The following is a 26,838-nucleotide window of genomic DNA, read 5'->3' on the forward strand; positions in this document are numbered from 1 at the left end:
GTAATGTCTTCCTGGTGTGGTAATACACTAAAAGAAATCTAATTGAATTCATCACATGCGCCGAATACAACAGGTGTAGTAGACCTTACAGAGAAATGCTTAGTTAGAAGCTCTTTCCCAATGATGCAAGAGTTAAATAAGAAAAATCAAAAAACAAGAAGGAAGCTATATACAGCAGTACCATACAGTATCAAGTTGCAGGGATACGTGGTAATTGAGGTAGATATGTACATGTAGGCAGGGGAGAAGTGACTAGGCATCAGGATAGATAAGAGTCAAAAGTATAAGAGCAGGGTATATGATGGGTGTATGTGAACATTTTGCCCATTTCATGGTTTTCCTGTCAGGCAATATGCAGCACAGTTATGTATCATTACACAGCAATTCTTCAGATTTTGCATTTCTCCATATGACCACATGGTGTCATTCTTAATGCAGGAACTAGCAGGTATCTTCACATGCCAAGAAGACATGAGAGAGAAGCTCTTATACAATGTTTTGGATTCTGGTGCATGACGAAGTGGAATTCATTTTGCTCACAGCATGCTCATCAAAAAGCATATACTCCCAAATACTGAATGTAGAAACTGGAATGAATACCTCTCTGGTATACAGTTTGGCCCATTTGGAGAACTTCATTTACTGCCTTTGAACTGTAATCATGACAGTAGACTTGCTTTTGAAGTGTCTGTCTTGTTCCCCCATGACGCAACAAACCACAGGTGCTATGGGATTGATAATAGACTAGTAAATTTATTTCTGATTTGTTTATAATGAGGCCTACATCAGGCAGAGGAATATTTTGTTGCTTTTCTACCTGTCGGTAAAATGCTGAGCGCAATGTTTGATTGAACAGCAAAAAAGAAAACCAAACACTTCCAGAGATCACAAAATAATTTGCTCACACCCGGTGATTGGTGTTATTAAAAACAGAATTTAGGTTTCTGTTTTGCAGTCTGTATAGGAAGAAAGCATGTTGCTGTTTGTTTTTGAGCTCCAGATCACTTATCACTCACTTATGTACAGTGTATAAGAGTACCTGTGCAAATAATAAGAATAGCAACAGCATGGGAACTCATCTCCATAGTAACAGGCAATATTTAAATTTTCTGTCACTCCATGAGTTGGGAGGCACTTAGTTTGTAACTTGCATCGTGATGGTATTTAAAGCTACAATCTGTACTCCAATGGGTATATAATATATAATTAATTTAAATAACCTTTGAACAGCGGGAACTATCACAGATTGCACATTCAAGAAGCTACAGTATTAGTTTCTGCTGTCTGTCACATCTTGAAGGTATTTGAAGCCACAATCTGTATTCCAAATGGGCATACATTTCATTCATTATTAAAGGTGTAATCTGCAATAGTTACAGCTGTTCAATGAAATAACCATTGAACAGATGTAACTATTGCGGATTAATTTACACCTTTAAGGAGAAAACTCGCTACAGTATATGTTTCTGCTGCCTGTCACAGCTTGGTACATCTCACGCTGGGCATTTCATCTTGGTCTATTTTAGACCAGTTGAGTCAGATGATGTGGGCTCTTCATCTTGATGAAATTTTCACAGTAAACTGACTATTTTGGCCAGGCCCGGAAGCAGAACTGATGCATTATACTGTCATGCTTGGGCTGTGTTGTGTGGGTGGGTAGTGAAGGTGAGAGCTAATAATGTAATGCTGCACATAGGCCTTTAGAGAACATTATGAGATAGAGAAAGTGTGTGTGTGACACAGCTGGCCCTCAATGGAGAAGAGACACACGAGGTTGTCTGATGTGAAGAAATCAAGGAGGAAGTGAAAGGGGACTGGCCTTGGAAAAAGATAAGTAAAAAGTGTCCTATTGCACATGCAAAATAAGCTCATTAATGACCTAAGGTGGTTTGTACAGATGAATAAAAATGTGCTTTCATGGCTCTCTGCTAGCTTTATCAGGTTATGCAACACAATGCATTCATTCAACATTACACAAATATTTCAATATGTAACAAAGTTTATACAACAGCCTTTGTAAGAAAGTGTGGTAGGCTCATACATACTCATAAAAAGCCATGAAGCATTATATGTACAGAGTTAAGTGCAAGCAAACATTCTGTGCACAAGTTTGGCATTTGAAATTAAACTGGACTTATACAAGCTCTTCCCTAACAAGCTCTTCCCTACTAATGTAGTAATAATGTAAATGTCGTGCAAATCCTTTTTTACAAGCAAACTATCCTCTCTGGTGTGATATACGAGACAGTAGACAGGTACATGATCTCCTCCTCTCGTGATGACCATGACTGCCTAGTCCTGTTGATAATCTTAGCAAAATGTATCTTATGGTGCTGGGTGGTTAAGATTTCTCCCACCCCCCCTCTCCTCTCTCTCTCCTCTTCAATCTCAGGAGGCTGAAGAAATTTGGCTTGGCTCTTAACACCCTCACAAATTTCTACAGATGCACAATTGAGAGCATCCTACCGCCTGGTATGGCAACTGCACCGCCCTCAACCGCAGGGCTCTCCAGAGGGTAGTGCGGTCTGCCTAATGCATCACCGGGAGCAAACTGTCTGCCTTCCAGGACACCTACAGCAGGACACCTATGTCTCAGGAAGGCTCATCAAGGACATCAACCACCTGAGCCACAGCCTGTTCACCATGCTATCAACCAAATGGTGAGGTTAGTACAGGTTTATCAAAGCTGGGACCGAGAGACTGAAAAACAGCTTCTATCTTAAGGCCATCAGACTGGTAAATAGCCATCACTAGCCGGCTTCCACCCGGTTACCCAACCCTGCACCTTAGTCTGCTGCCCTATATAGATAGACTTGGAATCACTGGCCACTTTAATAATGGAACACTAGTCACTTTAATGATGTTTACAAACTACTTTACTCAACTCATATGTATATACTGTATTCTATTCTACTGTATTTTAGTCAATGCCACTCCGACATTGCTTGATCCAATATGCAAATATTTCTCATCAAATGAAATTTATATAGCCCTTCTCACATCAGCGGATATATCAAAGTGCTGTACAGAAACCCAGCCTAAAACCCCAAACAGCAAGCAATGCAGGTGTAGAAGCACGGTGGCTAGGAAAAACTCCCTAGAAAGGCCAAAACCTAGGAATAAACCTAGAGAGGAACCAGGCTATGAGGGGTGGCCAGTCCTCTTCTGGCTGTGCCGGGTGGAGATTATAACAGAACATGGCCAAGATGTTCAAATGTTCATAGATGACCAGCATGGTCAAATAATAATAATCACAGTAGTTGTCGAGGGCGCAACAAGTCAGCACCTCAGAGTAAATGTCAGTTGGCTTTTCATAGCCGATCATTGAGAGTATCTCTACCACTCCTGCTGTCTCTAGAGAGTTGAAAACAGCAGGTCTGAGACAGGTAGCACGTCCGGTGAACAGGTCAGGGTTCCATAGCCGCAGGCAGAACAGTTGAAACTGGAGCAGCAGCACAGCCAGGTGGACTGGGGACAGCAAGGAGCCATCATGCCAGGTAGTCCTGAGGCATGGTCCTAGGACTCAGGTCCTCCGAGAAAGAGAAAGAAAGAGAGAATTAGAGAGAGAGCATACTTAAATTCACACAGGATACCGGATAAGACAGGAGAAATACTCCAGATATAACAGACTAACCCTAGCCCCCCAACACAAACTACTGCAGCATAAATACTGGAGGCTGAGACAGGAGGGGTCAGGAGACACTGTGGCCCCATCCGATGATACCCCCGGACAGGGCCAAACAGGCAGGATATAATCCCATCCACTTTGCCAAAGCACAGTCCCCACACCACTAGAGGGATATCTTCAACCACCAACTTACCATCCTGAGACAAGGCAGAGTATAGCCCACAAAGATCTCCGCCACGGCACAACCCAAGGGGAGGCGCCAACCCATTTCCATTCTTTTAGATGTGTGTTTATTGTGAATAATTTTTAGATTCTACTGCACTAGTAGATACTACTGCACTGTTGGAGCTAGGAACACAAGCATTTCGCTACACCCGCAATAACATCTGCTAAATATGTATATGTGACCAATGCAATTTGATTTGAGATTACCCAATGAAAGCTATCAGACACCTCCAACACCCAAAACCAAAGCCTATGGATGGAGGTTTCATTTTCACAAAATAATGTATGGAGGTTTCAACAAAACAAGACAGACAGACAGCAGTTTCACAATCTGACCGTAGAAAGTTGCTGGTAGTTGTTTTCCGGTTTCATAAAAAAGTATTTCTGCAAGTGCTAGTGAACATTGAGTCACCAGACAAACCGACTCTGTCACTTTGGGTCATGGGGAGCACGTGAGTGAGAACGAAAGAGTGAGAGAGAGACTGACAGACAAGAGGTCTCAAACCCTTTCATGTGTCTTTCAGTAGCCTAGCACATGTGGTTAGTTTACAGATGTGCAGTCTTCCCTTTCAGATTCTATTCACCTTCTGGAAAGTGTTACGTTGAAATGGATGTTAGTTCCTGAATAATTTAATTTCAATGTTTCTGTAATAGATACAGCTTCACTTTCAAAATCAATTTTCGTCCATTAGAATCAAACCTACTGTTGAATGTATCACTTGGATCAGAGGTATTTCAGGAGATACTGTATGTTCACTTAGTGCAAGAACACAATAACTTTAGTTGCTCTCTGCTTTATGTGGTGCAGCAACACATCACAAAGACTAGCTAGGGTTTCAACATCAGCGTTCAAATATTTATGTCAGTGGAAACTAAGTGTGCAAGAAAGAGCAAGGCTGAAACCAGAGGGATTTATGCTCAGATCAGAGGATCCCCTTCACCATGTCAGTCTTATCCCCTATGATACCCGCTCGGCACACATGCAGCACACACACCCACATGTACTGCACAGCATACATGACCCTGTTTCAAATGACTTTCCTACTTAAAGTCAGAGAGAGAGAATGAGAAAGAGAGCAAGAGAGAACGCCTATGGGGGTCAGAGGCCTAGATTTATTTTCTCCTGGGCTCTGAGTCCGAGAAGGATATTACAGAGCAAATCTCATCTTAAAGTTGTAAGACTGAAACACTAGGTTGTTTCTTTATGTACCTGGAATAAAAAGAGGAACTATATGCATCAACAGGAAGTCATCTGGCTGCATGCCATAGTGAAATATTTTCTAGTTTATTTCCTCTGCCTACTGTACTCCTGCCATACTCTTCACTTTGATAGCACTGTGGTGTAGTCCGAATGGACTATGATGAGTTGCCATGCAAATTATGGTACTAAAGCAGTAGTTTTAAACTACATAAAGTTATAAACAGGAAATTATCTCACTGCATGCCATACTTCTTTTAATTTTGGTAACTCTATTGTAGGTGTATAAGCTATGCAAATTAGGGCAGTAATTTGAAACGACATAAGGGTATGCCTCATCATGTTTTGGTTCCTGTTGTCAGTTGATGGTGGCCAATGCCTCCAGGGTCTGTGACAACACTTTATGTAAAACTGTCCTTCAAGTGTGTGTGTGTGTGTGTGTGTGTCTTATGTGAAGTAGTTGAGAATGCATTTGACTGGCCTAGTTACCAGATCTGTTTGTGCTATAGCCAACGTCTCTACCGTGTGTTGTCATGCCAAACAAGACAATAGACGCACGTTAGAAGAACCGTTGGCTATACTACAAACAGATATGACAACTGACCACACTAGTATTTGACATGGTCAAACAACTAATATGCTACACTGCCATGGGATATGATAATGAGTGTATCCCAAATGGCACCCTATTCCATTTGCAGTGCACTACTTTTGACCAGGGCTTATAGGGCTCTGATCAAAAGTAGTGCACTATATGGGAATATGGTGCCATTTGGAACGTAAAATGGGGCTATATTTCATATAGCAAAGTATTGCAGAGAGATTTCTGTTCATGTTAGGCTCAACATGCAAACAAAATGCCATCAGAGAGGAGACTAGCGTAATCCTTCCTTTATTAAAAGATAGCCATGCTTACCAGAATTTGTTCTGACTAAACATACAGCAAGCTATGCTATCCATCTCTGCACCAGTGTAATAATGACAACATACTGTAGAGAGGGTACAGAGGTAGACAGGGTTGGCTCTGTCTCCCCCTCTCACAAAGGTCTCCATCACCCCCTCTCTGTGTCTCTCCTCTGTCGCTCCCTGTACCTCTCTCCCCTCCCTCTTCTCATCCTCTGGTTTATAATCAGTCAGTCCAGGGAATGTGAAGAATGTGACATATGCGCATCCTCCTGTCTAAAAGAAGATTATTCAGAAAGTGATGGTATGACTGGACTGGATAAGGGTTTTGGATAAAAGCTGTGCCCCAATGAATGTTCCCTGGTGTTAAATATTTGGCGTTTTCACGGACTAAATCTCGACCAAAAGATCTGCAGAGTTAGTAGATGGAGTTGTTAGAACATTTCAATCATTTCAACATTTGAAGTTTGACACTTCAGAATCCAGTTTTTTACATACAAATTCATGCATCGGTTCTAAAAAGGGTGTGGTGCTTTGCTTGTTGGATTGATTTCCCTGCTTGACACAGACTTTGGTTGGACCACACTATGATTCCTGCCACAAGTACAGTACCTGAGGTTTAGCCTGTATGTACAGTATTTCCTTTGTAACAACAACACCTGGTATCGACCTACATTTGGCCTGTATTTCTCCTGTATCCAAGCATTCAAATACATGCAAAACATTGAAACAGGGATCATACCACAACCCACTCAATCCCAGGACCTGAGAAAGAAACAGATCCAGAGATCCATTGGCAAACTTTGCAGACGTTTCCCCTTATTTTCCCCATGCATCCCAGTCTGCCCAGTCTGACAGTAGGAATAAATCACCCGGGTCCAATTTCCTGGACTCTTCCTAATATGGGTGTCAATTAGAGGAAGAGTACTACTGTGGCCGCAGCTTTGCAGCCTGCGAACCGGTCTGCCGCGGGCTGCACAATGCATTAGCCCACGATGAGCTGTCAAAAAGGATTATTTCAGCTACGCCAGTCAGCAAAAGGGGTGTGTGCCGCTCGACTGCACTAAATCTGAGGAGAGAAAGAGAGGGGCGGGAGTGAAAAACAGAGAGAGCGAGAGAGAAATAGAGAGAGAGAAAAAAAGCAACCCAGATAGAGGCGAGAGGGAGAAATAGTGAGAAGAAGAGAAGTGTCCATTTAACACACATAAGAAGGTGGATTTTTCTGGAAGAGTACCGTGCGATGTTGGAACACTCGTCGGAGCTAGCCCTGGTGCAGAGCATATACGTCAACGGCATGCGCTGTCCCCCCTCTGCCTCCGGTGTCCCCGTCAGGAATGAGGACCTAGGATCTCTGAGGTACGTTGTCCTTGGATGTTGGGTTGGCCCCTCATTCAGAATGAATGAGTCAGATCTAGCCTGGCTGGCTTTTGTTGTGGTTGGGGCTTTAGCCAGTGTTTATAATGATTATTTGTCCCTGTGGTGGTGAATAATGGATATTGTTATAGGACCAATTCATTGTTTTCAGTTGAACTATTCATTCTCATGCCATGGTGGGTTAGAGTAGATTTGTGATGTGTATGTTTTTCACTGAAAGGAAAAGAGATACAAGCTATCTTGTGATCTGGGGGAAAATCTCCCCCCTGCCCAAAATCCACCCCCTTCAGTCATCTTCACTAACTCTCATATTGATCCTGTTGATTGAAGTTATCATCAAATCAAATGTGAATAAATACATTTACCTTCTTATATTACATGACTCAAAACCAATGTATTGTGAATACACAATACTGATGTATTTGTCCACGGGGATCGGGAAAGTTGCGTCTCCCTGAAATGAAAAGAAGTTGAAGAAATAAATAAAAAATAGGCGTGACCTTCCCTCACAATTAAAAGATGAAGAAATGGGTCTCTGTCAGTCTGTCAGTCAGTCAGTGATGCAGGGACAGGGATCTACCACTGTATGAAAGAGAGGCCACTGAAGAGGACAGTGGTGCGAACAAGTCCATCCATCCAGGCCTTGCCCTAACACCTTCAGACAAAACCAATATAAAACTGCAAATCTACTGCAGGGCACAGAAACATTTACATCATCCAATAAGACATTTGCATAAACCAGTATTACCAGCACCAAAAACCTAACTCAAACTAATCTGATAAGGTTAGTGTTAACCAACATGGCAGCCAGCCGAGCTATAACAAAAAATCTGCATTTATATTCAGATTAGAACATTGAGTCATACACAGATCTTCTCCCACTCCTTCTCCATTTTGAGAGCACCAGCTTCAGTTGGTCGCCATTCTGCAAGTGCTTTCAGAGCTGGGAGAAATGATGTCAGCCAGGCAGATAGGCAGGCAGCAAGTTCATGACGATACATATACAAACATAGATGATGTAACCCATTTGGGTTGCTCTGTACAGTTGGCCTATTTTTACTTGACCCGCTTCACCATTGGTTAAGAAGGGGTGCAAGTCAAATGCTAGATGAATTGATTTGTAGGGGGCAGGGATCGTCCAGATATTCTTTTGCAACGTGGGACTACCACAGAACAGGAAGATGTAAACAAAGAAGGCATATGGTACGTGTAGAGATTACCATAGGATTACGATAGTAATAATCTGAGAGGTTAAACATATGAGGCTAACGTCAAGAGGCGGCAACCAATAACTAACTATACAATCCATTCCAAGAAACATGGTTCCATTGCAACAATAAAATAGTATTTATTTTTTAATATTCCAGCACAATGTTTTATACTTTCTTCCATAAATAGATGGGTCATTTAGTGTACAATGGGGAACTGTGATGTACTGTAGGCTACCCAACTAATCTCATATGCCAGACTACGGTAGATGTAATATTCAGAGACTTACTTGTCTGGTTCCACAAGACTAATAACCACCACAAGACAAGGGGGCTGTCATTTAAAATGGCCAGACAAGGGGGCTGTCATGTCCCTCTTGCAATGTATCTTCTTAGAGAGATTTTCGGAGATCTAAAATGATTAAACACAATTATAGCCTAGTCTAAAGCTCACACATACTTTGATGTTGTGTGAGATAGTAATATCAGATTAGAGTCCAAATGCGTAACATTCCAACATAATATCTGAACCAAGAGATGCTTTGATAAGATGCTTTTTATAGCAGCCCAGCCCCTAAATCCTAATGGGCGTTCATAATAGACTATGTGCCTGTCTGAATGTAGCCTATATGGTAAAATAGGTCACAGTCATATTGTATGTATGTCGGCTATGCATAGGGCATAACACTTTGAAACGCTAAAATCAACACAATCTGCACTGTAGTCTGCATTGAAAATTGCTTTGGATACAAGGATTAACCGGGATTTCACAAATAGGATATTTCTTATCAGTGAGTCTGCAGAAGGAACCTGCAAGTAGGAATTTTGTTGGACGACGTATACCATGTGTATCCCGTATGACTAATAAAACTTGAAATTTGAAACTTGGTGAGACACTCCCAATAATATTTTAGGGGATTATGAATGTGCAGCTGCTGTGAGTGCTAGAATGAACCATTCCAGTCCAGTTAATTAGGCCATCAGCCCCTCTCTGCTATGGGTTGTATCATTAGGGCACAACGTAGCAAAATGTTTTGCAATGGAAAGCTAAAACAAGCATTTCTTATTAAACAATTCAGCTAGTCCTTCCCTCTCTGTTTCAGTCTGTTTTCTTCCATTTGGTGCCTGTTCTGCTCTGCTGTGGTACAAACAGTACTTGACAATTGTGATCTGTCCCCCCCTCGATGGGGGTTTGTATAGGGAAACCTCGCCCAGCAAGTCGAGTTCAACAAAGAAAGACAGCCCCCTCCCCAAGAAAACAACAGCAATACCACAAAAGGGGAACATGACCTGTGACCCGTATAGAAGCATGGGTTATGTCCCAAATGGCAAGCTGGACTCTGGCCAAAAGACGTGCACTACATAGGGAATAGGGTGCCATTTGGGACACATACAAAAACTCACGATGACTGGGGGAAAAAAACAGTATTTGAATGATCTTTTCTTCTTGGCCAATATTCACAAAGAGTCTCGGTGTAGTAGCGCTGATATAGGATCCTTTTGTCTTTTAGATACAAATTAATATAATTTGGACAGGGGCGACCTGATCCTAGACCAGCACTCAAACTCTGACAAGCTTTTTGAATACTGGCCCAGACACTAATAGGGTGGGACTCGGATTTGAGTGCCATAACAAAACATTTGGAGTATTTGAATATTAAATTATATTAAAGTATTCATTTGAATTATTGGAGAGAAGTATTATAGAAAGGGGATTTCCTATTACTACTTGACTGGTTCAATAATAGCCAAGTGCTTGAGCTAAGGACTCGTGGAATGGGGTTGCCATAGCCTATCATTTTCCTTTCTCTGATAATCTCTTACCTCTCTAGCAAATGGTATTGGCCTATTGGGTCTGTAGTCAAGGTTCAAGAAATGGGGTTGGGTAAGGCTCGCTATATAATTTTACTTTCTCTGATAATCTCTTACCTCTCACAAAATGTCCATCTCTTTTCCCCCCTTTTTTTGTTAACCCATCCACCCTCTTCAGGGTACAAAAATAGCTGTTTTTGTTTTGACAGCTTTTTTGTTACATATAAACATCCATCTCTTTCTGTTTTTGTCTGTCTTGGTTCTGTTGTAGTCTTGCCAGGGGATTATTGGGATCTCCTTTTCCTTCCATCAACACCTGCTATATTTCACAAGCATATCGTTTAGGTCAGATTGAGCCATGGGTGGTTAAAGTACCAATATGCTTGTGTAAACTGCTGCCTACTTCAAATAGACTGACAATAAATAGTAAAATAAAGTATGGATTATATGGACGTGCAAACAAAAATAACTGGAACCCCAGCCTAGTCAAAAATGTTTTTACTTACTTGACAGGGAACAGAAGTAGTCACGCCTCTCTCTCTTGCTCTCCCTGCAGTTGACAGCTCGCTTGTAGTTTCTTTTTCAATTTGGCGATTGGAGGAGAAATGAGCTGGGGGATGCAGAAGACGAATGTCAATCGCTTCTGATGACTTAGTATTCGCATTCTGCTGCTTAGAGTAGAAGGCCCCCCCTCTCCCTGACTCCGTTTTGTGGTCGCGCAGCAGTTGAATCTCGAAGCCGTTACTTTCATTGTTGAAAGACGACGGCGTGGTGGCTTGTACCTTAGCTCGTTAACATGACTTCGGCATACAGTGGTCTGGATTTTCTTCCGGATAGGACGGTCGAAAGCCGGTTGATGAGCTCGGAAGACACAAAGTAAGTAGCAAATGCCTGGTTTTTAAGACTAATCATAACCGACATGTATTTGTCAACATTTTTTTATGAATTTGCAGATAAAATGTAGAACGCCCCGCACACGAAGTCGCGTCCAACGCGCCACACACATCGACACGGTTTTGAGTTAGAAGGCTAAAAAAAAGAGGGGGTACTATAAGCTCGCTAACGTTATACGGTAGTTCACTGATGTGTTTACGGTTTAGCTAAGGAAATGGTAGTCGAGTGACATTTGCTTCCGGAGTTAAGACGTTGCAGACATTATCGGGCTCGTCATTGTAAAGTTTATACAAGCTGGGGTTGCTTGTGTGTTTACTGTGCGAGCGGGAGAAACGTGCACACGAGGCAGCCGCCCTTTGTTTTTTTTTAATGCTGCTTGATTGAGCAGAACAGCAACGGAGTCGTCGGTTCGGGTAGGTCATGACAGAAAATTACTTCCAACTAACAATGTTACTACCCGTTGCCACGCTTTCGATGGCAAGCGTTGCACATCAGTCGCTATGTAATGTAACAGTTGACGTAAAACGTTTTTTTTTTTGCGGGGGGGGCGAGGTATTTCTTGCGTTTGTACTCGGCGTGTTTTACGACGAGACAGTTTGCTACGTCTTTGTAGCTAGTTTCCCCGTTAACAAATCGATTTCCCGTAATGGAGGTTCGTGTAGGGTGGCTTGCAGGAACACGTGGTACATTTTTTTGTTGTTGAGCAATTTTAATGAAAATCGTGTGACCGCCACATAGATTTGTTTGCAAAGGAAGCCAGTCAACACAGGCGTGTTGTTTTCAGAAATGCCCCCTAGGCTAATTCGGCTTACCATGAGTGGATTTCAACTCACACCCATAGATAGGGTATGAAGCTCAAGGCTCTACGTTGCTAGTCACAGTTAACTCTGAAATCCCCCTAGTTATATCTAGATATGGGCTTGGCTCTGTAGTTAAGTTCCGGAAACATACGGGGCCATACATAGGCTGTTTGTAGCCTTTTAAACCTTTTACAACAAATCCTTTGCCCAGATAGTGATTATAAAATGGTCTGATCAATGGATTTGCATTAAAACACGGTGACTGACAAATAATATGCTTTCCTACTAGATAAGGACAGACGGGGAGCATTCTCACCAGTTTCCCTTTTCCATGCAAGACGGAATACATTTTTTTGTAGTGGCAACAAATACGTTTGTCATAATGCTCATGGGAAATCTTTCGACCCCTGACCTGTCCAACTCGCAGCTGTTGTTGGATGATGGATTTATGCATGTTCATGTGAGAGGAAGAGGTGAAGCGAGAGGTTTTACTCCGCCCCAGGTCTGTCCACGAAAATGTATGTAATGAAGGTCAACGAGCTTGTCGAATACGGTCAACAAAAAATGTAATTGCTAATTTGCTACATGAAGCTTCTTTGATCGAATATTAGTTTCTTAATGGTTAAGTTGTTACGAATGGATTTATATACGTGGACGCACGTGGCATTAAAGTCGTTTTGGGGTAAATTGCTTTATTTCATAGTTGTGCCTGTTGTCATAGAGATAGCTAGAGGACTCATCATTGATATACCTGTTTTACCATGAACATTGCCATTGAGGGATCCACCATTTTAAACTTGTCAACTGTGTGGGGATTCCTGAGTTGGCACAATCAGTGAATGAAGAAGTTAAGAAAAACCCTTAATTGAAAACAAATGTTTTTTTTGTCTCCACAAATTTAAAATCACAGTACAGTTATCACAAAACATATTATTTACCTTGTTATAGCCTAACTAGCCATTATGCTATAAAGGCCTGGGGAAAGTTGTGTCATTGTAAATAAAACCAGAGAGGAAGATGCAAACTTTAGGCTACTTGAGTGAATTTGCGAGGCATGCAAGAACAAGCAAGTGTTTAAACCCTTTACAATGAAGATCTGTGAAGTTATTTGGATTTTTCAAATTATCTTTGAGACAGGGTCCTGAAAAAGGGATGTTTCTTTTTTTGCTGAGTTCACATACAAATGTATAGATGAGCAATGACAGAGCGGCATAGGCAAGATGCAATAGATGGTATAAAATACAGTATATACATATGAGTATGATATGTAAGTTATTAAAGTAAACATTCTTCAAGTGGCATTATTAAAGTGACTAGTGATTTGTGTCTGTATGTTGGCAGCAGTCTCTCTATGTTAGTGATGGCTGTTTAACAGTCTGATGGCCTTGAGATAGAAGCTGTTTTTCCAGTCTCTCGGTTCCAGCTTTGATGCACCTGTTCGGACTTTGCCTTCTGGATGGTAGAGGGGTGAACAGGCAGTTTTTTTGGTGGTTGTTGTCCTTGATTATCTTTTTGGCCTTCCTGTGACATCTGGTGCTGTTCGTGTCCTGGGGGGCAGGTAGTTTGCCCCCGGTGACGCGTTGCACTGCACCACCCTCTGGAGAGCCTTGCGGTTGTGGGCGGTGCAGTTGCTGTACCAGGCTGTGATACAGCCTGACAGGGTGCTCTTAATTGTGCATCTGTGAAAGTTTTAGGTGACAATCCTAAAAGAATTCAGTCTCTTGAGGTTGAAGAGCCGCTTTTTCGTTTTCTTCACCACACTGTCTGTGTGGGTGGACCATTTCAGTCTGTCCGTGATGTGTACGCAAGGAACTTAAAATGTCCCACCTTGTCCACTGCTGTTCCGTCTATGGATAGGGGGGTGCTCCCTCTGCTGTTTCCTGGAGTCCACGATCATCTCCTTTGTCTTGTTGATATTGAGTGAGAGGTTGTTTTCCTGGCAATACACCACGAGTGCCCTCACCTCCTCCCAGTAGGCTGTCACGTCGTTGTTGGTAATCAAGCCTACCACTGTTGTGTCGTCTGCAAACTTGATGATTGAGTTGGAGGCGTGCATTGCCACGCAGTCATGGGTGAACAGGGAGTACGGTAGTAGGGGCCAGAGCACCTGCCCTTGTAGGGCCCCAGTGTTGAGGATCTGCAAAGTGGAGATGTTGTTTCCTACCGTCACCACCTGGGGGTGACCCATCCAGGAAGTCCAGGACCTAATTTCACAGGGTGCGGTTGAGACCCAAGGCCTCAAGATTAATGATGAGCTTGGAGGGTACTATGGTGGTGAATTTTGAGCTGTAGTCAATGAACAGCATTCTTCCATACCCCTCTTGTCCAGATGGGATAGGGCACTGTGCTGTGAGATGGTGATTACATCGTCTGTGGATCTATTGGGGCGGTAAGCAAATTGAAATGGGTCTAGGGTGTAAGGTCATATGATCCTTGACTAGTCTCTCAAAGCACTTCATGATGACAGAAGTGAGTGCTGCAGGGCGATGGTCATTTAGGTCAGTTACCTTTTCCTTCTTGGGTACAGGAATAATGGAACAATACATAAGTTGACACCAGGGGAATCGAGGAATAAATGATTGGAGTCGAGAATTTATATTTTGAGTAGACTCCACCACTATGTCATCGTCTTAAACAGTTGGAAAAATGGCATAGAAAGGCAAGCGACAGCAGCAAAGTCCTTTATGGCAATACTTTGAGAAGTTAAATGAGAAGGAAATGCAAACTTTCTAAGGTGGAATTGTTGTACAGTAGTACGTGTGCAATGCTTAACCATCTGAAAGGGATGGTGCTGCTGCAGGCAGCTGCATTGTGAATTCGCATGGAATTTTATGTCATTTTCTAATTTGAATGGAAAACCGATTATATAAAAAAAAATATATAAATAAATTGCAGTTTAAATGGGCAATTTCTGACATCTGTACTTTAAAATGGAGATGGCCTAAATGTTGCTGCCCATGCTGTCACAGACGCTATAACGGCACATATACAAAGATGAGTCCTCTACCTATTTCTATGGCCTGTTGTTCACATGTGTATCTGCCCTCTCATTGGCTAGAATGGCCCCACCAATGGTCCCTCCTCCATCCTGCCTTCCAGGCATTTATATTTCCATTGTTGGAGCGGTCACTTGAATATCTTGTAAATATAATAAACAATCTTATTGTTAATGTGATTCCAGCATTTCAATTCAATTGACTTTATTGACATATCACTCACCACTCATCTTAGTTGAGTTCAACAGCAAGTATCCTGTAGCAGCTTCATCCATTTCCCACCATCACATACACATATTGAAAAGCCAACAGTGAACTTACTCGTAATATCAACAAGGGCTAATATCAACAAGGGATGATTGACCGAGGGAAAATGTGATCATGGCTGTCTGGAAATTGAATTGTGATTAGTCTAAAGCAAGGGTGTCAAGCTCATCTTGACCTAGTGGCAGCATTTGGTCTTCAACGAGGTCCGGAGGGCCGCATTGAAAACTGGTTATATTTTCTCGCCGTCAAAATTTGCGAAAGATCATTGCAAAAATGATGGATGGGGAACTTACTCCCTGACCGTCTAGCTTTAATTTAGGTGATTTTTGGCAAGGCGGGCACAATCAACAAACTGTTTCAATGCATGTCCATTATTTTCCATGGACCATATTTGACACTCCTGGACTAAAGGCTTGGGGTGGTTTGGGACTGGAAGGATCTTTTGGCTTTGGACGCGCATGCACACAAAGGTGACAATTTCTACCTAACGTGTGTGTGCGTGTGTGTTCTGTGATTGATTGAGCCTCTGATAGAAGATAGTGAATATCTGGGCTTAAGTTTGATCCTTTGGCAACGAACACTGAGATGAGGAGTCTCCCAAATGGCACCCTAGTGCACTACTTTTGCCCGGGTACTACTTTTGCTCAGCACTTCTTCTTTTACCCTATGGGCACTGGCCAAAAGTAGTGCACTATATAAGGAATAGGGTGCTATTTGAAACGCACACATGGTGTTATCTGGGCTACGCTGTGATGATGTGATCCTTTTGTTGTGGACACTGACAGGGGTCTGGTGGCTGTCTGATCTGGGCAAAGTGTGGCCTCTTTGCACTGACTCTTGGGACTGAGAGGGGGCCAGCTGTTCGCATAGTGTGTGGGGATCAAATCCATTTTTTTTCGTCACATGTGCCGAATACAACAGGTGTTGCTTACTTACGAGCCCCTAACCAACAATGCAGTAAAAAAAATGTATGAACAAGTAATTAAAGACCACCAGTAAAATATCAATAGCGAGACCCAAGACTATATACAGGGGGGTACCGGTACAAAGTGCGGGGGCACCGCTTAGTCGAGGTAATTGAGGTAATATGTAGGTGGAGGTATTAAAGTGACTATGCATAGATGACAACAACAGAGTGTAGCAGTGGTGTAGAAGCCTATTGGACCTAGACTTGGCTCTCCGGTACCCCTTGCCGTGCTGTAGCAGAGAGAACAGTCTATGACTAGGGTGGCTGGAGTCTTTAACAATTTTTAGGGCCTTCCTCTGACACAACCTGGTATAGAGGTCCTGGGTGACAGGAAGCTTTGCCCCAGTGATATACTGGGCCGTACGTACTACCCTCTGTAGTGCCTTGCGGTCGGAGGCTGAGTAGTTGCCATACCAGGCAGTGAGGCAACCAGTCAGGAGGATGCTCTCGATGGTGCAGCTGTACAACCTTTTGAGGATCTTAGAGCCCATGCCAAATCTTTTCAGTCTCCCGAGGGGGAATAGTTTTTATAATGCTCTCTTCACAACAGTCTTGTTGTGCTTGGATTGTGTTAGTTTGTTGGTGATATGGACACAACTCTCAAACTTGCTCCACTACAGCCCCGTCGATGAGAAGGGGAATGTGTTCGGTCCTCTTTTTCCTGTAGTCCACAATCATCTCCTGCGTGAGCCATGTAGACTGATGTTGAAGACTGGGAGGGGTTTGTCACCTGTTCTACCACTTCCTGCTGTTGGTGTGGCAATGCACCATGAAACTATGTTTAATTAAATAAGAATCTATTCCCCTCCCTTCAGACACTGTCTAGTATGGTGGCCTGGCATTCACAGGGCATACAGCACTGTGGCTCTCTCATCCTTGACCTCTTGACTTGTAAGAGAGCTGACAATTTCTCCAACACATGCAAAGGATTTAAAATAAGAAACTTGGGTCTGAACTACATACATGGGTCTAGGTCTACATCTTCACTCCTCCTTTCCTCCTACTCTACCAAGTTTGTCCAAGTGTGGTTTGAGGTTGCTACAAAATACTAGGCTCATGTCTACGTCTTTCTTCACACCGTCTCCTTTCTTCCTAGTTCCCCAAGTTTGGTTTGAGTAGAGGTTGCAACAAACTACATAGGCCTAATGTACATATCCACCGCTCTCTCATTTGTGCTCCCCAAGTTGTGTGGTGTGGTTTGAGGCAAACTACATGGGCATTCATCTTCTTCAACCCTCTTTCTCGCTGTTTTTTTCCTCTTCCAAAGCCGCCTCCAAGTTTTGTTTGTGTGGTTAGAGGTCGCAACAAAGTATTCAGTAATTGTAGTCAACTTTCACGCTCAGCTGGCCTCATGGCGTGTTTATTTAGCAAAGATCAGATGCATTCGCCAGGGTGTTTCTGTAATTGACACAGTGGGATAGCTAGTTATTTACCCATATCCAGCACGCCTGGTTGGCTGGTATACTACAGAGCACAGGATATACAGTGTAATATCAATGTGCATGACTTTAGGCTATATTTTGAGGGCTGAAAGTGTGAAAAATTTAAACCACCACGACTGAAACTTCGAGTCCACTTCAGCCAACCAAGGTAAATCCCAAAATCACGTTAGGTTGTATGAAGGCAGTGGCAGTGGCACATGCTATAGGCCTTGCTAATAAAATGTTGAAGATTGAATGCATATGCTCTACAACACACGGGATGAGTTAGAAGGGTATACTGTCCAAGTTAAGTGGAATCAGCTTGGTATTGTTGCAATACAATCTTTTAAATTTTTTTTTTTTTTTTATTTCGATACCATCACGATACTCGATACCAAAGTGAAAAAGAAGGCGTATTAGCCAAAGTCACAGAATGGCACTTGATCCAGACAGATCTTTTGAGTTCAATATCATTACATGTGATTTTTTTGATAAATCAATTATCCAATCAATTTGACTTTGGTAAAAAAAAGTAAAATCTAACGACCTTAACACAATGTCATTTATTTTGTATGTTAAATCTCTGGTCTATTGATAAACTGTTTATATCAAGATGTAGCCCGGGCCTATTTACGATACAGGCGAATGAATATTCAATTGGATTGTGTGCATGCATTGAGTTTGGTTTTCATCTATAGCCCCATGAATTCAGCCAGAAAATGCTTATCTGTTCCCCTTTCATTTGGGACTTATTGTACTGATCAACAATATTTGCATTGAAGAAGAAATCTCTTTTATAAAAGTGCGCGTGGTCTCTCTTTAACCTCTTACCTCTACCTGGGACGCTTGCGTCCCAACTAGAGCTCTGGAAATGCAAATGCGCTACGCTAAATGCTAATAGTATTAGTTAAAACTCAAAAGTTCATTAAAATACACATGCAGGGTATCAAATTAAAGCTACACTCGTTGTGAATCCAGGCAACAAGTCAGATTTTTAAAATGCTTTTCGGCGACAGCATGAGAAGCTATTATCTGATAGCATGCACCAATACACTACAACAGAAAAGCACAGCAGGGGACGTAAACAAAATAATTAGCATTTCGGCGTTACACAAACCGCACAATAAAATAGAAAACAGTCATTACCTTTCACCATCTTCTTTGTTGGCACTCCTAGATGTCCCATAAACACTATTGGGTCTTTATTTCGATTAAATCGGGCCATATAAAGCCAAGATATCGTTATATGTAGACTGTGTGATAAACGAAAAAAACAGCGATTTCACAACGTATCGTCATTTTTTTAAATTCAAAAAGTAGACGATAAACTTTCACAAAACACTTCGAAATACGTTTGTAATGCTACTTTAGGTATTAGTAAACGTTAATAAGCGATAAAAATCATCCGTAGGCGATGTATATATCATTAGCTGTCGTCTTGGAAAAAATTTCAGGAGAGAGCTCTTCCGGAATGATCTGGGCGGAGACCGGAGGTAAGCGGTGCCCCTCTTTCGGTTCAACCAAGAATCAAAGATGATTAAATTCACAAGATACTCGACTACATGGGGATGCTGTGGGAGTTGAATGCTCGGTCTTATCTAATTCGGCTCACTGTTAACAATTGCTGGAAGTGGCGCAAGGATATTTATTTCCATTTTCTGTGATCAGGTTTTCCTGCGCTTTCCGATGTAACGCACGTTATGTAATAGCCACAGTCGTGATTTAACCAGTTTTAAAAACGTCCGAGGGTTTCCTATACACACATTCTAACCATATGAACGTACTATATTCCTGGCATGAGTAGCAGGGCGCTGAAATGTTGCGCGATTTTTAACAAAATGTTCAAAAAAGTAGAGGGTAGGAGCAACTAGTTAAGACCCATGATGTCATTCACACACACTCAGTTCGAGGCTCGAGCAAAGATTATCTAGAATAGGAGTGAACAATAAGTTTCAACATTTCCACATGCCGTGTTGAATTATTCAATTGTGTTAACTTCTGTGCAGCATAAGTGGTGACGCGGCCCAGACTGAGTGCAGTTGTTCCTCAGGATATGCTAGAGCTCGCAAGGAGTAAGTGCAGCAGGCACGGTGCTCTCGCACTATAAGGGGACATCGGCTGCGCTGATACAGATCCTCAATCAGTAGACAACGTGACACACATTTGACAGAAGTACTGAAAGTAATACATTCTAGTACCGAACTGTTTTTCATGTTCTAGTATCCAAAAAGTACCAAAGTTTTGGTATACCGTGCAACACTAAATCAGCGGCCAGTCCAGGGTTGTGTTACTGATTAGGGCACGCAACGGAAAATGAAATCCTGCTACTAGTGAGTTCCGGCCGCCCAACGACCTGCCTGCTCAATCCCATCCCCTCCTCCCTTCTCCATACAATCTCTGGAAACATTCTCACTTCCCTCAACTCATCCTTGATCACTGGCTGCGTCCCCTCTGACTCCAGAGTCGCTCCCCCTCCTCAAGAAACCAACACTCGACCCCTCTGACGTAAACTACATAACGGTATCCCTTCTTTCTTTTCTTTCCAAAGCACTTGAGTTTGCTGTCTGACCAACTCTTTCACTATCTCTCTCAGAACAATCTTCTTGACCGTACCTAGTCAGGCTTCAAGACTTGTCACTCAACTGAGACTGATTTCCTCTGTGGCACTGCGCTGCCAAAGCGGACTCTCTGTCCTTTGCTCTCATCCATCAGATCGTCCTCTCAGAGCTGGGTGTCTCAGGCTCTGAACAATCTTGGATTGCATCCTACCTGGCAGGTGACATGGAGCGGATCTGTGTCTGCACTACGTACTCACTACTGTTGTCCCTCAGGGCTCAGTTCTAGGCCCTCTTCTCTCTATACACCGTCACTCGACTCATCATATCCTCACATGGTCTCTCCTATCATTGATATGCGGATGACACTCAACTACTTTTCTCCTTCTCACCTTCTAAGACTCAGATGGCGACATGCATCTCTGCGTGCCTGACAGATATGTTGACCCACCACCTCAAGCTCCACATCAACAAGACAGAGCTTATCTTCCTTTCTGGGAAGGCCTGATTGCTCCAAGACCTCTCCATCCATCACAGTTGACAACTCCACGGTGTCCCCCTCCCAGAGAGCAAAGACACTTGGCATAACTCCGGACAACACCCTGTTATTCTCTGCAAACATCAAAGTAGTGACTCGCTTGTGCAGGTTCATGCTCTACAACATCCGTAGAGTACGACCCTACCTCACTCAGGAAGCGGCATAGTTCCTAATCCGGGCACTTGTCATCTCCCATCTGGACTACTGCAACACGCTGTTGGCTGGGCTCCCCGCTTGTGCCATCAAACCCCTTTAACTTATCCAGAACACTGCAGCCCGCCTGGTGTTCACCCATGTCACCCTGCGACTCCACTGGCTTCCAGCTGAAGCTCGCATTCACTACAAGACCATGATACTTGCCCATGGAGAAGCAAGAGGAACTGCCCCTCCCTACGTTCAGGCTACGATCAAACCCTACATCCCAACCTGAGAACATAGTTCTGCCACCTCTGGTCACCCCTACAGGAGGGAAGCTCCCGCTCAGTCCAGTCAAAGCCCTTCTCTGTCCTGGCACCCCAATGGTGGAATCAGCTTCCCGCTGAAATTGGACAGCAGAGTCCCTGCCCATCTTCTGAAAACATCTGAAACTCTATCTCTTCAAAGAGTACCCCCCCCGTAAAAAAATATGTTTTTAAAAGTAATTTGTGTGCTCGCACTTGACACTACCTCCCTTTTACTAGCACTGACTTTCCCGATAGCTACTTTATTGAGGAAAAATGTACTTACTATGACTGAGATGTGGTTGTCCTACCTAGCTATTTTAAGATTAATGCACTACGGGATGCACTATGTAAGTCGTTCTGGAGTGTCTGCTAAATGACTAAAATGTCAAACATTTTGCAATGGAAAGTTACAATAAGCATTTATTATTGGACAAGTCGAGGTAGTCCCAGTCCATCCCTGTTTCAGTTTTTTTTTTTCGTTGGTGCCTTATGAGCAGGACACTACAAGTGCACACTACAGGGAAAATGACACATTATTGGGACTCAGAACCAGTATACAAGCAGTAACATTCAGGTGGCCATGTATGTATTAGCTGTAAGTAGAAGCCTATGTATTGTTGTCCATTTATTGTAGGATTAGGGTAAAAAAATATCCAGACATTTTTGTGTGTGTGTGTGTATGGGGGAGATTGGAAATTGATAGACAATTACAGTTGAAGTCGGAGGTTTACATACACTTAGGTTTTAAAACTAGTTTTTCAACCACTCCACAAATTTCTTGTTAACAAACTATAGTTTTGGCAAGTTGGTTAGGACGTCTACTTTGTGTATGACACAAGTGATTTTTCCAACAATTGTTTACAGACAGATTATTTCACTTATAATGCACTGTATCACAATTCCAGTAGGTCAGAAGTTTACATACACAAAGTTGACTGTGCCTTTAAACAGCTTGGAAAATTCCAGAAAATGGGGTCATGGCTTTAGAAGCTTCTGATAGGCTAATTGACATAATTTGAGTCAATTGGGGTGTACCTGTGGATGTATTTCAAGGCCCACCTTCAAACTCAGTGTCTCTTTGCTTGACATCATGGGAAAATGAAATGAAATCAGCCAAGACTTCAGAAAAAAAACACTGTAGACCTTCAAGTCTGGTTCATCCTTAGGAGCAATTTCTAAATGCTTGAAGGTACCACGTTCATCTGTGCAAACAATAGTACGCAAGTATAAACACAATGGGACCAAGCAGCCATCATACCACTCAGGAAAGAGACTCGTTCTGTCTCCTAGAGATGAATGTACTTTGGTGTGAAAAGTGCAAATCAATCGCAGAACAACAGCAAAGGACCTTGTGAAGATGCTGGAGGAAACCGGTACAAAAGTATCTATATCCGCAGTAAAACAAGTCCTATATCGACATAACCTGAAAGGCCGCTCAGCAAGGAAGAAGCCAATGCTCCAAAACTGCCATTAAAAAAAGCCAGACAATGGTTTGCAACTGCACATGGGGACAAAGATCGTACTTTTAATGAGAAATGTCCTCTGGTCTGATGAAACAAAAATAGAACTGTTTGGCCATAATGACCATCATCGTTATGTTTGGAGGAAAAAGGTGGAGGCTTGCAAGCTGAAGAACACCATCCCAACCCCAACCGTGAAGCATGGGGGTGGCAGCATCATGTTGTGGGGGTGCTTTGCTGCAGGTGGGACTGTACTTCACAAAATAGTTGGCATCATGAGGGGGGAAATTATGTGGATATATTGAAGCAACATCTCAAGACATCAGTCAGGAAGCTAAAGCTAGGTCGCAAATGGGTCTTCCAAATGGACAATGACCCCAAGCATACTTCCAAAGTTGTGGCAAAATGGTTTAAGGACAGCAAAGTCAAGGTATTGGAGTGGCCAACACAAAGCCCTGATCTCAATCCTATAGAAAATGTGTGGGCAGAACTGAAAGTGTGTGTGTGAGCAAGGAGGCCTACAAACCTGACTCTGTTACACCAGCTCTGTCAGGAGGAATGGGCCAAAATTCACCCAACGTATTGTGGGAAGCTTGTGGAAGACCACCCGAAATGTTTGACCCAAGTTAAACAATTTAAAGACAGTGCTACCAAATACTAATTGACTGCAAATACTAATTGACTTCTGACCCACTAGGAATATGATGAAAGAAATAATTCTCTCTATTATTCTGACATTTCACATTCTTAAAATAAAGTGGTGATCCTAACTGGCCCAGACAGGGAAATTTTACTCATATTAAATGTCTGGAATTGTGAAACTGATTTTAAATGTATTTGGCTAAGGTGTATGTAAACTTCTGATTTCAATTGTACATTGATACAACCCACACTCTATCTGCAATATTAAAACTGATTGGACCCTAAAATAAAATAAATACAAAATAGAAAATAACACCAGAAAAAACATCCAGGCCAGGTCAGAGAATGTGGGCAGCAGCTTTGGATGGGCAGCAGGAGCCAGGAGGGCATGTGGGCTGGGTAACCTTTCCCTCTTGGACAGAGGCCTAAGTCGAGCAGAAATCCGCTCGCCAGTTGTTGACTGACCGTCTTAAGACTCATCGGAGGGACAGAAGACTAAGCAGAAGACTGTAAACAAAAATAACTGGACTCGAGTGGGGTTCTGTGATGTTGCTTATTTTTAATTTTAGAAGACTTATTTGTTAAGGGCCCTTTTCAAACAGCAGTTTACTCTGGTTTTAACAACTGCCGTATTAGCTTTTTTTCTTTATTTGGAGGGCTTTTCTAAGCCATAAATGCACCAGACTATGAACCTTTTTGTTTTATCTGGGTCTGCCTTCATTGTTTCTTGGTCTGTAGTAGATGGTTGTAGTCTAGTCTTTCTATATCCCTGCAACAGTCTTCTTCACCTGATGCTAGATTTGCATTCTACCTCCAGCCAGACCAGAGTTGACTTGCTTCAGCCTAAACCAGGTTCCTATTTGTCTATCTTCATTAATCCATTCACTATAGTGTCCAATCAAAGATGCATCTTTTGACCAATACGTAAGATAAATGGTCTATTATCCTCTAAGAAACCCATCGGTTCAAACCTCGCGTCTCCTATCATAATCCGTTCTTAAGTTACTTTAGTTTTTTTTGTTACCTTTTTGTAGGATGGCCAAAATTTAGGTGACTAAGTCAATGGAGGCCAGAGGAAAAAAATGGAAAAGCTATGCAAGAATTAAGGCTAACTGACAGGCTCACTGTTGAACTTGTTATCTCTATCTATATTTGTTATCTATATTATGTGATATTTTCATATTAATGAAGAATTCCTGTTCTTTTAAAAATGTTTCTCACAAAAACAAGTATAACTCTGTGAAATGTCAACAGAGCACTGAGCGTATGGCAAGCTTTTTTTATTTTCACAGCTTTTAACATTTAATTTAGTTTGTCATTCTTTTTGGGACTTGAAGAAAACGACTTTGCAGACCACCACAACATGCAAAATCCTTAAGGTGCTTACTCGATGCGGCACCGCTCTGTCAACAGAGCTCGGTGCTTATCGGATGTGTTGGGTTACGAAATCCGACTTTTTTTTAAGATGCTGAATGTTAATGATATGTTTAGAGAAAGACCCCACTGAACGATTCAAAACATGAAGAAATTATATTTGTCTTGGTAAAATGTGTTTTATAACATAAGGAAGTGAAATTTCATTACCAAAAACGTGTTTTCATCTACTCTGGGCCGAGTGGGTGGGCACGCTACATTCACACCCTGACTCAGCCTAATTTGCATCCCTCCTCATCCATAACCACCGTCACCAGGGACACTCCAAATGATTATGGAGCTAATGGGGCGGGTCTTGTCATCAGGCCCTGGCTGCCTCTTGTCCACATGGAGCCCTATTCACAGCATGATTGGACACGTCTGTCTTCATCAGGGGAAATGCAACAATGAAAATTTGGCCATATTGAGGCAGAATTGGAGTTCATGCTGGGATGGAAACATCTTAATGGGGCCTTCATCAGAGCACTGATGTACTGATTATAAACAACTGTGATGGTCCTCCAGCAGGCAGCAGCACCTTGTATGGAAATGAGATGAGATATCACAGAGCTGTGTGTGTGCTCGTAGCCGGAGTGACTCGAGGTGCAGCCTGCCTTGCCTATGGAAATTGGTCAGATATCACAGAACATAGGCCAGACAGACTTGCAGACATCACACCAGAAACAGACATGGCTATTTCCTTGGTGCCTGTTGTCAGGTCCTTTTCTGGAGTGAGAGTGCTGTAGAGACTGCTATGCCTGTGTGATCTGACTGCCTCTGCTCCGAGGCTAGAATACACAGCCCTGTGGCTTCTGCATCTCTGGTTGAGTGGTATTTCTATTCTGAGATAGTAATTATTCATCCACTCTGACAACCAATACCTGGCTGGGTCCTTCCTGTCTGACTTGTCAGGTTGGAAAGAGAATCAGAAGCGAGATGGAGACCCTTTATACACTTGACAGCGGTCTGATGTTAGGGGGGATAAAGAAGAGCTTTTCTCTGTGTTTGAGAGTGACAAGGCTACATTGCAGTTGGACTGGGCAGAATCACTGATCTACAAATCATCTTGCATCCCAAATCTAACTACTCATGGATCAAGATAAGTGATTTCTGTGCCTTGCCCTGCTCAAACTGATCCCTTCCAACATGTTTTTTTCTCTCTTGGTCATGTCGAAGCAGCACTCAGTGGAATTTTAAATTACTATTGCTTTCTTGAAGAACAAGTAACACTTCAGGATAGTCTGGGTATTCTCAGAAAATGTCTGTTTCGCTTGTTTGCCCATCCTCAGAAATGTTAAGCTCTCGTCCACGACTCCACAATGTAAACTGCGACTTTTCATCCCCAAATAAATGAGAGCGCAAGAGCCCTCCTGGGGAAAGGAGCATGAACTATAACTAAATTTGGCCGGTATCCAGATAGTCATACCTGATAGGTAAAGCCCCGCCTTATCTCAGCTCACTGGTCACCATCGCAGCACACCCTACAGCAGGTATATCTCACAGGTCATACCCAAACCCAATTCTTCCTTTGGCCGCCTTTCCTTACAGTTCTCTTCTGCCAATGACTGGAACGAACTGCAAAAATCACTGAAGCTGGAGACTCATATCTCCCTCACTAGCTTTAAGCACCAGCTGTCAGAGCAGCTCACAGATCACTGGACCTGTACATAGCCCATCTGTAAATAGCCCAACCAACTACCTCATCCCCATACTTTTATTTATTTTGCTCCTTTGCACCCCAGTATCTCTACTTGCACACTCATCTTCTGCACATCTATCACTCCAGTGTTTAATTGCTATATTGTAATTATTTTGCCACTATGGCCTATTTATTGCCTTACCTCCCTTATCCTACTTCATTTGCACACACTGTATATAGACTTTTTCTATTGTTTTATTGACTGTATGTTTGTTTATTCCATGTGTAACTCTGCGTTGTTGTTTGTCGTACTGATTTGCTTTATCTTGGCCAGGTCGCAGTTGTAAATAAGAACTTGTTCTCCTCTAGCCTTTACCTTAAATAAAGGTAAAATTAAAAAAATACCGTTCCTATACCATAGGGGATTGATTGTCTCTGCTGTAACGAAGCTTTCT

General features: G+C 42.5%; 1 protein-coding gene and 1 long non-coding RNA gene across 12 annotated transcripts in view; one reads left to right on the forward strand and one right to left on the reverse strand.

The window, feature by feature from the left end:
- Positions 1 to 1,913: 1,913 nt before the first annotated feature.
- Positions 1,914 to 12,456, reverse strand: LOC115109715 (uncharacterized). The gene is made up of 4 exons (XR_003860543.2): positions 12,359 to 12,456; positions 10,855 to 10,958; positions 7,694 to 7,782; positions 1,914 to 7,428 (listed from the first exon to the last, which is right to left on the reverse strand). It is a non-coding gene; the product is annotated as an uncharacterized LOC115109715 (long non-coding RNA).
- The window catches only part of LOC115109713 (CUGBP Elav-like family member 2), a 73,020-nt gene continuing 52,089 nt past the window's right edge, over positions 5,908 to 26,838 (forward strand). For 3 of the 11 annotated variants that reach the window (XR_003860541.2, XM_029634969.2, XM_029634971.2), the window contains exon 1: positions 5,909 to 7,310. Coding sequence is in view for 9 of the 11 variants with exons in the window: in XM_029634969.2 (XP_029490829.1) it covers positions 7,195 to 7,310 (116 nt within the window). In the remaining 2 variants the exon portion in view is untranslated. Of the gene's footprint in view, positions 7,311 to 11,139; positions 11,225 to 11,560; positions 11,656 to 26,838 lie in introns of those variants that run through there. The other 8 variants (XM_029634973.2, XM_029634974.2, XM_029634970.2 and 5 more) reach the window with 7 other exon arrangements.

This window comes from Oncorhynchus nerka, linkage group LG25, assembly GCF_034236695.1.
Source record: "Oncorhynchus nerka isolate Pitt River linkage group LG25, Oner_Uvic_2.0, whole genome shotgun sequence".
NCBI classification, from domain to species: Eukaryota; Metazoa; Chordata; class Actinopteri; order Salmoniformes; family Salmonidae; genus Oncorhynchus; species Oncorhynchus nerka.